General features: G+C 50.1%; 1 protein-coding gene across 1 annotated transcript in view; it reads left to right on the top strand.

The window, feature by feature from the left end:
- SH3PXD2B (SH3 and PX domains 2B) overlaps positions 1-16,027 on the top strand; it is a 122,458-nt gene that overhangs the window by 82,032 nt on the left and 24,399 nt on the right. Inside the window, exons 7-9 of the mRNA XM_069556057.1 lie at positions 4,691-4,825; positions 10,565-10,669; positions 15,397-15,514. Of these exons, the coding sequence (XP_069412158.1) occupies positions 4,691-4,825; positions 10,565-10,669; positions 15,397-15,514 (358 nt within the window). The remainder of the gene's footprint in view (positions 1-4,690; positions 4,826-10,564; positions 10,670-15,396; positions 15,515-16,027) is intronic.

Below are 16,027 nucleotides of genomic sequence, written 5' to 3'. Positions count from 1 at the left end.
TGTGAGAAGGCATTTGAGTGTCTCCCTGAGGTCAGAAGTCATTTAAAGCTGTTTTAAAACATTCATTCTTCTGTTAAAATATTTATTAAGCCTTTGCGGATGCCATTCATGTTCTGGGGTCAAGGGTTGGTAGACATTTTTTCTCTAAATGGCCAGATAGTAAATATTTTAGGCGTTGCAAGCTGCATACAGACTCTTAATGTTTTTGTTTCCTCTTCTTCTTATTCTCCCTCTTATTCTTTACAAGGGTTTAAAACTATAAAAGTACATTCTTTGCTCCCTTTGCACAAAAATGGGCCGTGGGCCTGTGAGCCTTTAGGGAGTGTGAGTATAGCAGTTAACAAGAAACTGAGTCGCCGCCCTGACGGGAGCTTATGTTCTAGAGCAGAAAAACAGACAAGGAGACAAGGAAATATATAGAACCCATGACGGTTTTAAAAAAGCATGATGGCACGAAGTAAAATGGAGTGAAGTAAGTGCAGGGTGGTCAGGGGGCATCACTGATGAGATGCCACTTGAGCAGGAGCCTGAAGGAAGGGAGGGAGGAAGCCCTGCAGATATCTAGAGGAAACTTGTCCCTAGCAAGGGAACAGTAAATGCACAGTGCCCTGAGGTGGACATTGCTTTGTGTTATCAAACAGTAGCAAGGAGGCCTGAGCATAGTAACTAAAAATAATTGTGTCTTTAAAATTTTAATTGTGTTTCTCGGTTCACGTTCCATAGATAGTCCAGGAGTAATAGTGTATTTGACAATAGGAGTGACCCAGACTCCTGTCTTGCTGCTCTGCCACACATGGCCAGCATTTTCTGAGGTCATCTCATGGCCCAAGGTGGCTGCTGCAGTACCAGCCATCACGTGCACATTTTAGCCAGCAGTAACAAGTAAAGGGTGAAATAGAGTAAGCCCCTCCTGTAATGATCCTTACCAAGCAGTTACATAAAACACTTCTACTTACATCCTACCGGGCTGACAGTTAGTCATGTGACCACTCCCAGTGTGAAGGAGTCTCATTCCAAGTAGCCCTGTGCCAAGCTAAAACTCAGGCAAGTCTGTTTACTGCAGAAGAAAGAATGGGGGAGAAGTAGCCATCTGTGCCACCTTGGAGAGAGTGGAGAAGTAACTATCAGCACAGACCAGGGAGGGCTTGTAGGCCAGTGGGACTTTTCCTGAGTGAAGTCAAGCCCATTGCCGGGCCTTGAATTTCGAACTGTGATCCACTTTTTTTTAAGTGTGATTCTTTTAGCTGCTGTGTCCAGAATAGACTGTAGGGAGGGGTCAAGGCTGGCAGCAGGAGGCCAGTTAGGAGGCTGAGAATAGGTGGTTCCTGTTTGAATGCGGAGGAGAAGTGGAGACATCCCAGGCAGAGAAAACAGCTATGCAAAGGCGCCTGCATGCTTTCCAGTTTTACAGGTGAGCCAGGAATGAGGTGGCCAAAAAGTGTCAGCAGAGAGACCAGTGCTGGTCATGGAGGACCTGAGGGCGCAAGGGAGCCACAGCAGGTGCTGAGCAGAGGGTGGCGCTGCTGAGGGAGCCCTCTGCCTGCAGTGTGGAGGACACGGAGGGGCAGGATGGAGAGCAATCACAGGGTGCCCCGCCTCTGCACCCCAGCCCCAAGAAGCCTTTCTCAGACCCCAGTGCAGAGGATGTGGCTTCATGAGGATGTGGGTGAAGCGAGGTGATAGAGTGCTGGCAAGAAGGTCCTCCCACATCAGGCCTGTGGCTCTGGGAGGGTGAGTCCTGATGGCCGCATCTAGAGGCAGCAGAGAACCACCCCCACACACACACATACACACTTGTGCGCAGACACCTCCTGCCCCGTCTAGCCTGCCCAGAAGACCTGGGCTGTCTCTGAGCACTAACCCGAGCAGCAGTCTCCGCGTGCAGCCTGACTCACGTGGGCGCTTCTCTTGTGTCCCTCTAGTTCTCTGTCTCCAGGGGAGACCCAGGGAAGCGTAGTTACATGAGCCCAGCCCCAAAGGGGTTAAAACAGACGAGTAGCCGCATTCCTGGGGCTGCAAACACCGGGGCAGGCTGGATTCTGGGGTAAACGCGGTAGACCCATGGTTTCTATCTGTTGCATTCACTAGGGAATGTGTCTCCTGCTCATGATGACCTGAGCCAAGAGCCTCCAGCAAGCCAGCGTCTGCCTTACTCCTTCACAGGAGAGTACCTCCTAGGAGCACAGTGCCGGGGAGTTAAGGAGCCGGTCAGGAGGTCACTGTGCGGAAGGGAAGCAGGGGGTGCCAGGCACCAGCCTGCTCTGCGGCCACTGAAAGGTGTTAGCGCTCAAGTGGCCGGGCTGGTTTGGGCCGTCTGTCTTGCTTGAGGCTGGGAGGAAGTCAGCTCTGCAGACTGACCTAGGTGAGAGGCAACAGAGGAGGAAAGGGCTGGCAGCAGTGAAGACCACCCTGAAGCTGCAAAGAAATAAGACTTGGGGGCAGTCGGGGGGAACCCACAGGGAAGGAGAGCAAGACCTCAGACACCCTTCCTTCCTACTGTCTTTTCTTGCCTCACCTGCTGCCACCACGTGGACCTGCTTCAGATTTGGCCTTGTCACCAGCTAGCTGCGGGATCTGAGGCAAGTCACCTGATAGCTGAGCCTCTGTCTCCTTGTCCATGAAAGGAGAGTGGTAATACCCACCTTCCAGGGCGGTTGTGTCAAGGTGATTTATGAACAGTGTAGCCTGTGGTAGGCATTCACATGGGGCCACTTCCCTCCCAATCTTCTGAATTCATTCCATATCTGCCATCTCTGTTTTTCCTCTCTTTTTCTGTTCTCATGCTTTCTCCACCCAGGGTATGTGTAGCAAGGTTACCCTGGGGCCCTGCCATTTTGCTTTGTGACCCTCAGCCTGGGAGGGTGAATGGCCAGAGCGTGGTCACAGAGCCAAAATGCAGTGTGACCCTTCACCCGGCTACATGCCCTGCTCTGATTTTCCGCCTCAGAAACGCAGAAAGCGTGGTTCTAACAAAGGGCTCTTGTGTTGCTTCTGGATGCCAGAGGCTGGGGTGCAGTGGCCTGCTGGTAAATGCTTCACAACCAGCCCTCTGATGGAAAGCCCCACTTTGTAGCGTTTGCCAATTTCCATGGTGTAAATACTCCCACTACGGCCAGTTTCAGTAAGGCACCACCCAGCAGAGTTGGGAAGAGATGTACAAACTCAGCTCCATATGGGTGTATTTGGACACAGAATATAAACGGCTATTTTAGCAGTTTATGGAAACAATATAAGGGGAAATACTTCGAATCAGGACTTTCAGAAAACCAGGCCTGGTGGCGACAAGAGCCAGCCTGCCCTCCCACCACATTCAGCTTGCTGCTCTGAAAGTGCTGCCCCCTCTGTTGGAGTGTCTGATGTCCCTTTACATTGCCCATATCCTGTGATAGCTTTTCATTGATTTATCGGATATGTCTTAGTACTTAAGCAGGGCTGCACAGCACTGCATCCTGTGGGAACAGACTCCTCCAGGTCGCCTCTCCCCCACTGCCCCTGCCCTCGTTCAAAGCCACCATCCTGTCTTGTCTGCAAATCTACAGCCTCCATCTGGTCTGCTGCTTTTTTGCTTGCTAGGCTCCAATCCAGTCTCCATGTGGCAGCCAGAATTGTCTTTGGAAAGATGTAAATCTTGTCATTCCCTTCTTAAAGCCCTTCAATGGCTTTCTCCTTTAGGGTTTAAAAAAATCCAGACTCCTTGCCTTGGTCCAGCAGACCCTCCCTGCTCTGGCCCGTGCCTGCCAAAGTGATCTCAGACAGGACTGCCCTCTCCTTGCTCCTGGACTTCAGCCACCCCATTCCAGTTCCTAGAAGGCTCCCGGCCTGTCCTGTCCGACAGTCTGCCTGCGTTGCTCTGTCCCCATTTCTTTCTGCCTTCTTGTCTCGGAGGTCTTTGCATTATGTCACCTCCCAGAGGGGTCCGCTGACCGCTCCACTTAATGCAGCCTCCTTTTCCTGCTCAGTCTTTGTCCGCCATCTTGGTTGCTTCCAGCAATGCATCAATCAAAAACTTGTTGTTTTCCAGTCGCTAAGTCATGTCCAACTCTTTGTGGCCCCATGAACTGCAGCACGCCAGGCTTCCCTGTCCTTCGCTGTCTCCTGGAGTTTGCTCAAATTCATGTCCATTGAGTTGGTGATGCTGTGTAACCATCTCATCCTCTGCTACCTCCTTCTCCTTTTGCCTTCAATCTTTCCTAGCATTAGAGTCTTTTCCAATGAGTTGGCTCTCTGCATCAAGTGGACAAGTATCAGCTTCACTATCAGCCCTTTCAGTGAATGTTCAGGGTCGATTTCCTCTTGGATGGATGGATGGCAACAGATGGATGTTTGGCTGGATGGATGATGAGTGGATGCTTCGTTGAGCGGGTGTGATGGATAAATAATGGCAGATCGATAGACGGATAAATAGATGTGAATGAAGGAACTTTCCCACTAGGCTGTCATCCTCTTTGGGGCAAGTACCATATCTTAATCAACTGTGATCCCTCGGTGCCTGCACAAGGACAGACACTTGGTAAATTGCAGCGGTTGAGTGAGAAAGCGAGTGAAAGGATAAATGGATGAGGTGACCACTGAGGCCAGTCCTGCCACACCTTCTGTCTCTAATTGGAATGTCCTCATGACCCACCTGCCCGCTATTCCCGGCTCCTGTCCCTTCACGCACGGCTTGCGTGATGACAATTTGTACCCCCAGGGGGCGACCTGACCTCAGTGGACCCCATGGTCTTGGAGCAGTATGTGGTGGTGGCGGACTACCAGAAGCAGGAGAGCTCGGAGATCAGCCTCAGCGTGGGGCAAGTGGTGGACATCATCGAGAAGAACGAGTCAGGTAGGGGCCAGGACTCCCTCCCTGCCGCCCCGCGCTGTCAGCAAGCCCCTGGGATAGGGAACGCTGGGGAGGGCAGAAACGGCAACAGCCAGTCCAGGCCCGTCAGTCTCCACAGACCCGGTTGATGACTCTACAGATCTGACCCTGTTTGATCCCAGTGCTTGAGTATCCCACTTGGTCACAGCTCACCAGCATCCTTTGGGTCACATGTTATCGACTGTCCTGAGGTTCCCATCTGATGGACATTCCTTCTGGTTTCAAAGCACCTGGAGACAGAGCCCGCCATTGCAGCGGAAATTAGCTCTGTTGACTTGCCTTTGGCTGTGATGGGAGTCCTCATGAAGGTTCTGTCCCCTGTGGGCTCTGGCGGGATGGACACCCTGCTTCAGCCCTCTTGCTGTCACAGGAGCCGCTGTTCACATACCATCAGGCCTCAGAGATGTTGCAGGTTCAGTTACAGACCACTGCCATAAAGCAAATCACCTGAATTTTTTTGGTTTCTGAGTGTAAATAAAAGCCCACAATACCGTGGGCTTCCGTGGTAGCTCAACTGGTAATGAATCCACCTGCAATGCAGGAGACCCTGGTTGGATTCCTGGGTTGGGAAGTTCCCCTGGAGAAGGGAAAGGCTGCCCACTCCAGTATTCTTGGGCTTACTGGGGGCTAAGATGGTAAAGAATCTGCCTGCAATGCGGGAGACCTGGGTTCGACCCCTAGGTTGGAAAGATCCCCTGGAGGAGGGCATGGCAACTCACTCCAGTATTCTTGCCTAGAGAATCCCCATGGACAGTCCATGAGGTCGCAAAGAGTCGGACATGACTGAGCGACTCAGCACAGCAGCACCGCATACAGTACTGTACTCTGTTAAGTGTGCAATAGCTCTGTGTCAAAAAAACAACGTGTGTACCTGAATTTAGAAAATACTCCCTTGCTAATACTCCCTTGCTGACCATCATCTGAGCCTCCAGCGACTCACAGTGTTTTTGAAGTGCTAACATCAAAGATCACCAATCACAGGGTGGTCCAGTGGCTAAGATTCAAAAGTTTGAAATATTGGGAGAATTACCAAAATGTGACAGAGACAGAAAGTGAGCAAACGCTGTAAGAAAAATGACGCTGATAGACTTGCTTGATGCAGGGTTGCCACAAACCTCCAATTAAAAAAAATAAATAAAACACATCATCTGTGAAATGCAGTTAAGAGAAGCACCATGAAACATTTGTCTGGATACTGGGCGGGACAGAGTGTGATGAGATGCTGAGACACTTAGCCTGGGTTCCTACCTGAACTCTGCACTTTACAGCCAGGCAGGTCGCTTCATCAGGAAGGGTGCTCCAAGGATTAAATGAGGCAATACATAGAGAGTGCCCAAGCCTGTGTTTGGCACACAGCAAGTGCTCAAAAATATGAATTTCCTTCCTTTTGTCTTCTTTAGCCAGAATAGGGCATTGGCACCATTGAAGACAGAGATCAAGGAGCAGGGCATAAATGGACCCTCTCCAGGAAAAAGAGACATAAACCCACTGACTTTGTTGTGGCTAAAATGTGACGTTGGCTAGCTGTGTTAGTGGGCCAGTCTCTGATATCCCAGTGACTAGCTGCTGCTGCTGCTGCTAAGTCACTTCAGTCGTGTCCAACTCTGTGCGACCCCATAGACGGCAGCCCACCAGGCTCCCCTGTCCCTGGGATTCTCCAGGCAAGAACACTGGAGTGGGTTGCCATTTCCTTCTCCAGTGCATGAAAGTGAAGTTGCTCAGTCGTGTCCGACGCTTCGCAACCCCATGGACTGCAGCCTACCAGGCTCCTCCATCCATGGGATTTTCCAGGCAAGAGTATTGGAGTGGGTTGCCATTGCCTTCTCTGCAGTGACTAGCTAAGGTCCAACAAATAGGGGAAAAAACATTTCCAGCAGTCTCTGGAGCGTGTTCCCTTTAGTCAGGAGATGAGCATCTAGCCAACCAAAACCCCTTGATTACTCAATGCAGCAGTTGTTATTCCTGCTTCACAGCTGAAGACACTAAGACTCCAAGTGACTCGGTCACTCACCCAGAATCTCGTGACAGGTTGCCGAGCTGGAACTCCTAACCAGTTCCAGCTGGCCCCAAGGCCATGTGACGTTCTAATTCCTGGAAATGAGTATAGTCAGCTCGTGGGTGTGACTGGGATGCTCCATGGAGACTGAGGGAGGGAGCACCCACCCGCCTTCCCCCGCTTTGCTTCGGCCCCTTGAGTGATGTTAGGAAGAACATGTTGCTGGGAGGAGAGGAGGAGCAGGGATGGGGTGGAAGATGAGCCTGGTGTGTCCAGAGGGCAGCAAGGGAAAGAGGGCAGACGCTCAAATCTTCAAGTGGTCCACAAAGTCAACATTTATTTTTAATTATGTTTTACTTACGCAAGGAATATATGGATATGTTCTTCTTGAAACAGTAATAATAAAGTTAAAGTGTAGTTTTTTCCACCAACTTCTTGCCTGGTCCCCTTTCCAGACATAGGTTGCTCTTCTGTCAGTTTGGGGTGAATGCTTCTTGATGATTGTATACACAGGCGTGTATAAGTATGTGTATATGTGTGTGTGCACATGTACGCACATATGTGTACAGACAGTGTACGCATTTGTACACGTGTGTGTGCATATCTGCATATGCATACATACATGTGTAACGGTATACACGTACATACAGGTCATATCTCATACATGTTTTATAGATTTAACCCCAGTTGTGTATCATTCTATACATTTTGACCTGCAGCTTGCTTTTCCTTTTTTGTTTTTTGTTGTTGTTGTTAATTTTTTTTTTATTTTTGGTGATGCCGAGTTCCCCAACCAGGGATCGAGCTCGCCTCCCCTGTTGTGGAAGCACAGAGTCTTAACTACTGGTGTGTGCTTAGTTGCTCAGTCATGTCCCACTCTTGCAACCCCATAGACTGTAGCCCGCCAGCTCCTCTGTCCATGGGATCCTCCAGGCAAGAATACTGGAGTGGGTTGCCATTTCCTTCACCAGGGAATCTTCCCAACCCAGGAATCGAACCTGGGTCTCCTGCATTGCAGGCATGTTGTTTACCCACTGAGCTACAAGGGAAGCCCTCTTAACTACTGGACCGCCGGGGAAGTCCCAGCGCGCTCTTTCTTAAGTCAGCTTTTAGCTCTTATTCCCATAACATCTGCACCCTATTTGGAGAGGTGGCATACTATAAGTCTTCTCTTTCTCCAGCATGAACAGTGTATCTGTGTATACACTGCGAGTGTCTCTTTAAGTTAGACACCCAGAAGACTGGCATGGCAGTGGGCTTCCCAGGTGGCGCTAGTAACAAGCCTGCCTGCCAGTGCAGGAGACAGAGAAATATGGGTCAGGAAGATCCCCTGGAGGCGGAAATGGCAATCCACTCCAGTATTTTTATCTGGAGAATCCCATGGACAGAAGAGCCTGGTAAGCTATGGTCTAGGAGGTCTCAAAGAGTTGGACATGGCTGAAACGACTTAGCACGCACATACCCGGAACACTGCAGAACCATAAGACAGGCACATTTTAAATCTTAAGACACAGCCAAATAACCTGCTTCCAAACTGTGGCCAAACCCATTTACTCCCTCCAGCAATGTACGAGGCATTCATGCCGAGAGTTAAGAGCTGAGGCTTCGAAGCCAGACAGCCTGGGTGTGAATCTCAGCTCTACCACTTTCCTTGTGACGTTGGCCCCTCTCTGAACTCTGCTTCCCCATCTGTAAAATGGGGTCACAATAGAACGCAGCTCACAGGCTGCCGTGGGGACTTGGCAGGTCAGTGGCAGACAGGAAGCACCGCGAGAGATGGTCTGGTGCATCGTCGCTGTCATTGCTGGCGTGACAGTTTATCTGCCACACATATACCTACAGAGATGAGTCCTTAGGAAGACATATATGGCATATTTCCTGATTTTCCCACAGGTTTATCAACCCCATTCATTCATATACACATATACATACACACCCACACTGCTCAGCCCCCTGAACACGTATTAAGAGGTGCACTCAGTCAAGCAAAGCCGAAGGCAGCTTCTACTTCAAGGAACTTGAAAGCCAAGGCCTCCCTGTGAGACCAGGAAGCTAGTTCAGAGGCTGCCCCTTCTTTCTCTTCTCCTTTGGGGTCTCCAGGGCCTGGAGGTCTGTGATCTCACGGAGCAGATCCTGTTTTTCCCATTTATGCTGTGCATGAGCCAGTTGGGCCCTGAGTTGGTGCCCTATGACTGTTGTGATGAGTTACCACAAACAGACTTAACGCAGATTTATCGTCATATGGTTTGAAGGGTTAGAAGTCCAGAATGGGTCCCACTGAACGAAAAGGCACTGTCAGGGCTATGTTCCCTTCTGCAGGTTCTGGATAAGATCTGCCTCTTTGCCTTTTCCATTTCCTAGAGACCACCCACATCCCTTGGCTTATGGTCCTTTCCTCCATCTTAGGTCTAGCAGTTGCCCCCTTCTATGCCTTTCTTCCTTACCCACATCTCCCCCTAACTGTTCTCCTCACTTGAGATTATCCTGGGCCCATCCAGATAAGGAGAAGGCAATGGCAACCCACTCCAGTACTCTTGCCTGGAAAATCCCATGGATGGAGGAGCCTGATGGGCTGCAGTCCATGGGGTCGCGAAGAGTCGGACATGACTGAGCAACTTCAGTTTCACCTTTCACTTTCATGCACTGGAGAAAGAAATGGCTACCCACTCCAGTGTTCTTGCCTGGAGAATCCCAGAGACCACAGAGCCTGGTGGGCTGCCGTCTATGGGGTCGCAGAGTCGGACGTGGCTGAAGCGACTTAGCAGCAGCAGCAGCAGCATCCAGATAAGCCAGGATAACTTCCTATTTGAGTTCAGCGGGTTAGCAACCTTAATCCTGTCTGCAACCTTAATTGTAACTGTTTGCCACCTGAGTCATTACTCTGCCTACCACAGGCCCCATGAGAGCCCCTTTTCTAAAAAGGGAGGGCCTGAGTCTGAGTGAACCGCCTCTCAAACTGTTACATCTGCAGCCAGGTTTACCTTGACATGAATAGAGGCAAAATCAGTGTCTCAGATGAGTTACTGGGGCAGTGGGTTCAGTGTCAGAGAGCCCTGGGTACAAGTTGCAGCCCAGCCATAAGCTCTGTGAACTTGTACAAGTCTTGCCTCTTGTAGCCTCAGTTTCATCTGTGCATTAGGGATAATAAAATACAAGTAAAATGGTAAGTGCTTTGCTCACCTTAGTGAAGGTAGCTACTTTCTTTACTCTCGTCCTTTAGAAAAACCTTTCTCCACATCCCCACCCCTGACTCCCTTCCCCAGCCCTGTCCCAGGCTCAAGAGCAGGTTTCCTGTTAGCCTGTCTGTAGCAGTTAACAGTCGGTAAACACGGATGTGCTTAGTCGCTTCAGTCGTGTCCGACTCTTTACGACCCTACGGACTATATGTAGCTCACCAGGCTCAACTGTCCATAGGATTCTCCAGGCAAGAATACTGGAGTGGGTTGCTATGCCCTCCCCAAGAGAATCTTCCCAACCCCGGGATCAAACCCACATCTCTTATGTCTCCTGAGTTGTTAGGCAGGTTCTTTACCACTAGCACCACCTGGGAAGCCCTGCATGGGTATTTGTGTTCTCTAATAAAGTGGTGACTTTTTAGCCTCACCCTGAGCGTTGACTCCTCTCCCAGCTGAATCTGTTGTTATATTCTGACGCACAGGCCTCATACTTGACCCAACTACATTCAGTCTGCACTCTCACTTTCCCAGGTTGGTGGTTCGTGAGCACTGCTGAAGAGCAAGGCTGGGTCCCTGCAACCTGCCTGGAAGGGCAGGATGGCGTGCAAGATGAGTTCTCCCTGCAGCCTGAAGAAGGTAGGAGGGGCCAGGCCCCCAGGCCTGCTGTGACGCCGGCCGTCACCCGCGGGGGCCCCCTCACCCAGTGCCGTCTCAGCAGCTTCCTGGTTCAGGCTCTGTAGCCTGTGGACGGGAAGCCAGGCTCTGGGGCTGGGGCAGGGCAAGCCTGCCTGCTCTTGGTGGCTTTGGGGAGCCAGCCCAGGTGAGTCTGGCCAGAGGTGGGACCCTGATGCCTCTGTGGGGACTCGGCAGGCCGGCTGGATTGCTATCCACACCCCACTCATCCTCCCTTGAGTTATTCTGATGGCCAAGGTGCTGGCGCTGCTTCTGGCTTCTTGACAAAATATCTAAAGCCATCTGTAAAGATCCCTGCTTTGTCTGTTTTCTGTGTTGGCTTAATGGCCCTGCCTGGGTGTCAGGATCAGAACTGACCCTCTCTGCTCACTTCTGTTTCCCAGAGAATTTTCCCTACAGGTGTCTGAAAGAGTGATTCTTGCTGCATCAGAAATCCTAACCCAGCCACCTCCCCTCCCCTCACCCCCAAAGAATTCCTAAATCGAGACTGAACTCACTTTAGACACTAAACAAAAAGGTTCTGGAGTCAGGCCTGAATTTGACTCTCACCACTGAATTTGAATTTGTACCACTAACTGGCTGAGTGATCTTGGACCAGCAACTTAACCTTTCTATGCCTCAGCTACCTCCTCTAAAAATGGAAATGATGGTATCGACATCATGGGATTTTTTTTTTTTTAAGTTAAATGAGATCCCACATGCAAAGCAGTTGGCAAGAACCTAAAATAATAAATAACTAGGAATGGTTTTTATCACAGAGCTGTGGCTTACCTAGGGTTGAATATTTGCTGCTTCTAGTTGACTCTCTTTAGAAAGCACAGAGCCGCTTATGTATGTATTTAACAGAAAAGAGAGTGAGGAAAAGGGGTTTCTATGCTCAAAGGTTAGCACAAAAAGCACACGCGTGGTTTGGCATCTAGTTTTATTACAGCCAGCACCCGCAGAGTAAAATGCATTTTGTTTTGCTCTGTGTTTGCAGAGCCACCAGGCTCTAGGGGCGGGGCTAACAAAGAAAAAGTACAAAAACCAGCTCAGCTTAAAGGCAGTGGTGTGCTGCCTGGAAACCATAGCTCTCTTAGACAGTTAATGATGCCCGCCATGGGGCATGTCTCTGACTGCTTATTATCCCCATTTTACAGATGGGAAGACAGTCTCAGAAAGGTAGAAACACTGGCTCGGGATCACACAGCTAGAAGATGGGAGAGGGACCACATGTTCCTAAGGGTCTGTACATTTTTTCCCTCTGCCGTGAGGAATTTTCGTAGGGCCTCTTCATAATCATGCTGGGAATAGCATTGTGTCTTCTGGGTGGCTCTTCACTCAAGTTCAGGGCTAATACTGAGGAATTTGGTCCTTCTGAGACACCTAGAGCTCAGCAGAGACACAGAATTAATTGCTCCTAAGTGGCAGCACGTGCTTGGTGCTGCCTTTGCCTCAAGACCCTGGAAGTGCTTTCTTCTCACCTCTTCCTTCTGCCCTTCGCCTCCACATGCTGCCCGACCAGTCTCATGGAGGTACTGGTCTCTGCCCCAGCCCACGGGTCGCCGCCGGACGCTGGGGGACTTGTATGCCGTCAGCTGGCGTCAAGGTGCCTACCTTGGAGCTTCCCTCCCCATTCGGTGTTCAGAACCGGACCCTGTATCTGCATGCGTCCCCCTGCTCCAGGACCGCCTGTGCCCGTTGCATGTGAGAAACGGTGGTCTGGTCTGTACCGTGTGTGTGTTGGCATGTATGTTTGGGAGGAGGGAGCCTGGGGTGTTTCTCGACCCGGGGCCCTAAAGTTTCCTAGGTTAGAAAATGATACCTAGAGGTATAGGTGCTAAAATTAATGAACAAAATAAAAACCCTTTTCCTAACTAAGGCTGTGTTATGTTGCAGAGACAAAACTATCAAAGCCAACTGTATTTTATATCGAGTCAAAAGCAAAATATTTTATTTATTTATTTTTCTTGAAAAGAAACTTTATTTTTTTTAAATCAAGCAAAAATATAAAAACAAGAAAAGTTAAATGTAAAAACAAATTTATTGCAAAAAAGGATAAAGATCATTTTATTCTAAAATGAAGTAAAAATAAATGATGCCCGGGGGCCTCTATAATCTTGATCCAGTGACCTGTTCCTTTTATCTGGCACATTTGAGTGACCAGGGTAAAGAAACCCATGTCACACCAGCTTAAGCAAAAAGGAAGTGCATTGACTCAGGTCGCTGAAAACTCTAGGTAGAGGCAGCTTCAAGCATGGCTGGATTCGGGAGCTTGAAAACATCTGTCGACTGAAGAAAAACGGACAACCAGCAGTTGTGAGTTAAGTCTTATTCAGGGACCTTACTGAGGACTGTAGCCTGGGAGACAGCCTCTCAGATAGACCTGGCACTGCCCCCAAAGAGGTAAGGGAGGAGCCAGGGTATATAGGGGGGTTTTGTCTGGAAAAAAACAAAACACGTAGTCTAACATCAAAAGATTACTGCTAATCACAAAAAAGCAAACATCTTAAGTTAACGATTTTCATGCTTTTCTAAGAGTGGAGAGATGCAAGAGTCTGGACTCGTTGAAATTACTCCTTTGATATGTATCTTATCTATCTTGGGCCAGTACCCAGAGCGCAGAATGCTTCCTGTTTTTATCCATCTGAATTCCCCTCAGGGTGCACTCTTGGGGGTGGCTGCAGTGGCTGATGGCTTGATGGTGGGCATCATTCTTTGTCTACTGGCTTGGCAGGTAACATTTCCTTTCCACCTGCCCTTGGCACCTGAGACTCATGCTTGCCACCCTCAGCTCCATTCTCTACCCTGCTGGAACCATATCTCATGGTGATGGTGGTTCCAGGCACTCTTTGGGGACACCCACCAAAGAACATGCTTCTCCTTCAACACAATCCCAGGATTTGATTCCAGCTGACCCAACTGGGTCATATGCCATCCCTAAACTAATCACAGTGCCCAGTCACTTTGGCCCCTCCCTTTAGGTGCTGGCAAGGGCAGCCTCACCCAAACATGTGGCTGGAGGCTGGCAGTGCCACCAGGGGAAGGGCAGATGGATGGTAAGCAGGTGGTGTCACCACCATGCAGTCTATAAAGCCTTCAGCTTTGTTAGGGATCACTGGACATTCTATGGAGTCCAGAAAGGGCCTCTGGGTGCTAGAGAATCCCAGGAGTTTGGAGCCTGTAGTAGTGAGCCTATTTATTCTGGGGCCCAGGCAGCGCCCTTCTCACCTAGCCGGACAGAACTTCTCTGCCTGCACGGGGTTGGGTTCCCGGCTGCAGCCCTCACAGCACCCGTACCCCAGCCTGCATCCGTGAGTGAGGAGAACCGCTGACTCTGCCGTACACAGGATGTGTGGCGTTTGAGTCAGCTCAGCCCCCGCCGCGCAGGTCAGGGGGCTAGATCAATAAATAAATAAACGCCCTGTGTGTTTTCCGCCTCCCTCTGCACCAGCTGGGCAGGCCACAGGCAGCCCGTGGTGTTTTCCCCGATGCACTCACCATCAGCATCGCACAGCTGGCTCGGTGACTCCCTGCGGCCTGGAATGTAACTGAAACAGGAAGGCCCTCTTCCCCTGCTCACTAGCTCCCCTGGGACTCAGCAGTCACTGCCGGCAGTGCCGGGGGTGGGAGCTGTGCCCTTGCCCCGGGGAGGGCCCTATCTGAGTGGCAGTGAACAGCCTTCCAGCGGGGCCCTGCAGGGCAGTGGAGGTGATCCTGCTGGAGGCAGTTCTGTTGGCTTTGGGGGTAAGGGAGCTGGGATCCACCGAGAGGGGGACGGAAGGCACCCCAGTGACATGAATAAAAACAGAAGCAGGCAATCTCTTCATGATACACATCTCAAACCATTATGTTGTACACACAAAACTAACTCAGTGTTAGGTGTCAATTATATCTCAATTAAAAATAATTTTTTAATAAAACTTAAGCTTCAGGCATGGTTGGATCCAGGGTCTTGAAAATAAATGAAAAGTGGAAATCAGCTACCAGCTAGGTAATGAAAAATGGCCATCTCCTCCATGGTACTGATTCAACCCCAAACCATAGGCTGCCAAATCCAGCTTGTTCCTGACCCCTGCACCAACAAGGACTGCAGCGGAGCCACCACAAGGGTTTAACGTCGGTCCTCTACCCCAGCATGAGCAAGGTGACTCCCACCAGGCCTTCAGGACTTATTCATTTTCTAAACCCTGGCTATTTTACTAAATAGTTCCCAAATATTCCCAGTGCTAGAGACAGAGGAATGAACAAGACAGACTCAAATCCTGCCTTTCTGGAACTCTTTAGTCTATCTAGGGAAAGAGAGATGAAACAATAGATAAATCAATTATCGATATGTTGGAAGATTGTTCCTGGTAAGTAGGGTGAGGGTGCCCTGGGCCTGGGTGTTACATATGACACGTTCAAGGAAGGTGACCTTGAGGCACAGATTTGAGGAAGGTGAGTGCAAGATGCTGAGAGATTTCTGAGGACCTGCCCTTTGTCCTGTGTCTTGTTGCTGCTTGACCAGGGTCATCCAGGGCTAAGTGAGGGTCACTGGGGTGTGGTGGGGGAGTGGGGGAAGGATGGTGCATAGAAGCCTCTGGAAGAAAGCCTTCCCTGCAAGGGCATCTCAGAGTCACAGCCTTGGCCATCAACATTCCAAGCCTACAGCATCCTTGACTTACCCCAGCATCCCTTTGTCCCCACAGAAGAGAAGTACACAGTCATCTACCCCTACACAGCCCGTGACCAAGATGAAATGAACCTGGAGAGAGGAGCTGTGGTGGAGGTCATCCAGAAAAACCTGGAAGGCTGGTGGAAGATCAGGTACCCTCTGCAGCTGGGTGGGTTTCAGGCCACGTGGACTCCAGCTGCACAGATGTCTGTAAACGATTGCAGAGGAAATGAGGCTTCAGCCTGAGCCATAGAAGGACGCTTCTCCTCTGTGCTGTTTGGCTTCCTTCCATACCCATATCCTTCTCTAAAAAGCCGTAGTAAGCAAAACTCTCGGAACACACTGAACCACAGATAGCAAGAACCCCATTGAGCAAGACTGGTCTTCACCTCCAGATGTGTCTCGTAATGAGTAACTGGAGGCTGAAGCTGCCGTGAGGGAGTGATTTCCTACTCCAGCCCCACTCTGAGAGCAACAGGATGGGTAACACCACATGGATTGTAGCCCGTCCTAAAGCTCACCATTTGCTGTCATCTCTACGAGTCTGGTGGAGACCGGCATTTCCAACACTTTGTTACAGTTCTTTCATCTATGTGATGGAATCAAAAGCTCATCGGTAGGTGAGGTGGCCAGTTCGTCCTGCTGTGCTTGGGACTTTCCTAGTT

This window comes from Ovis canadensis, chromosome 16 (genome assembly GCF_042477335.2).
Source record: "Ovis canadensis isolate MfBH-ARS-UI-01 breed Bighorn chromosome 16, ARS-UI_OviCan_v2, whole genome shotgun sequence".
Classification (NCBI taxonomy): Eukaryota; Metazoa; Chordata; class Mammalia; order Artiodactyla; family Bovidae; genus Ovis; species Ovis canadensis.
This window is presented reverse-complemented; position numbering and strand designations above follow the sequence as displayed.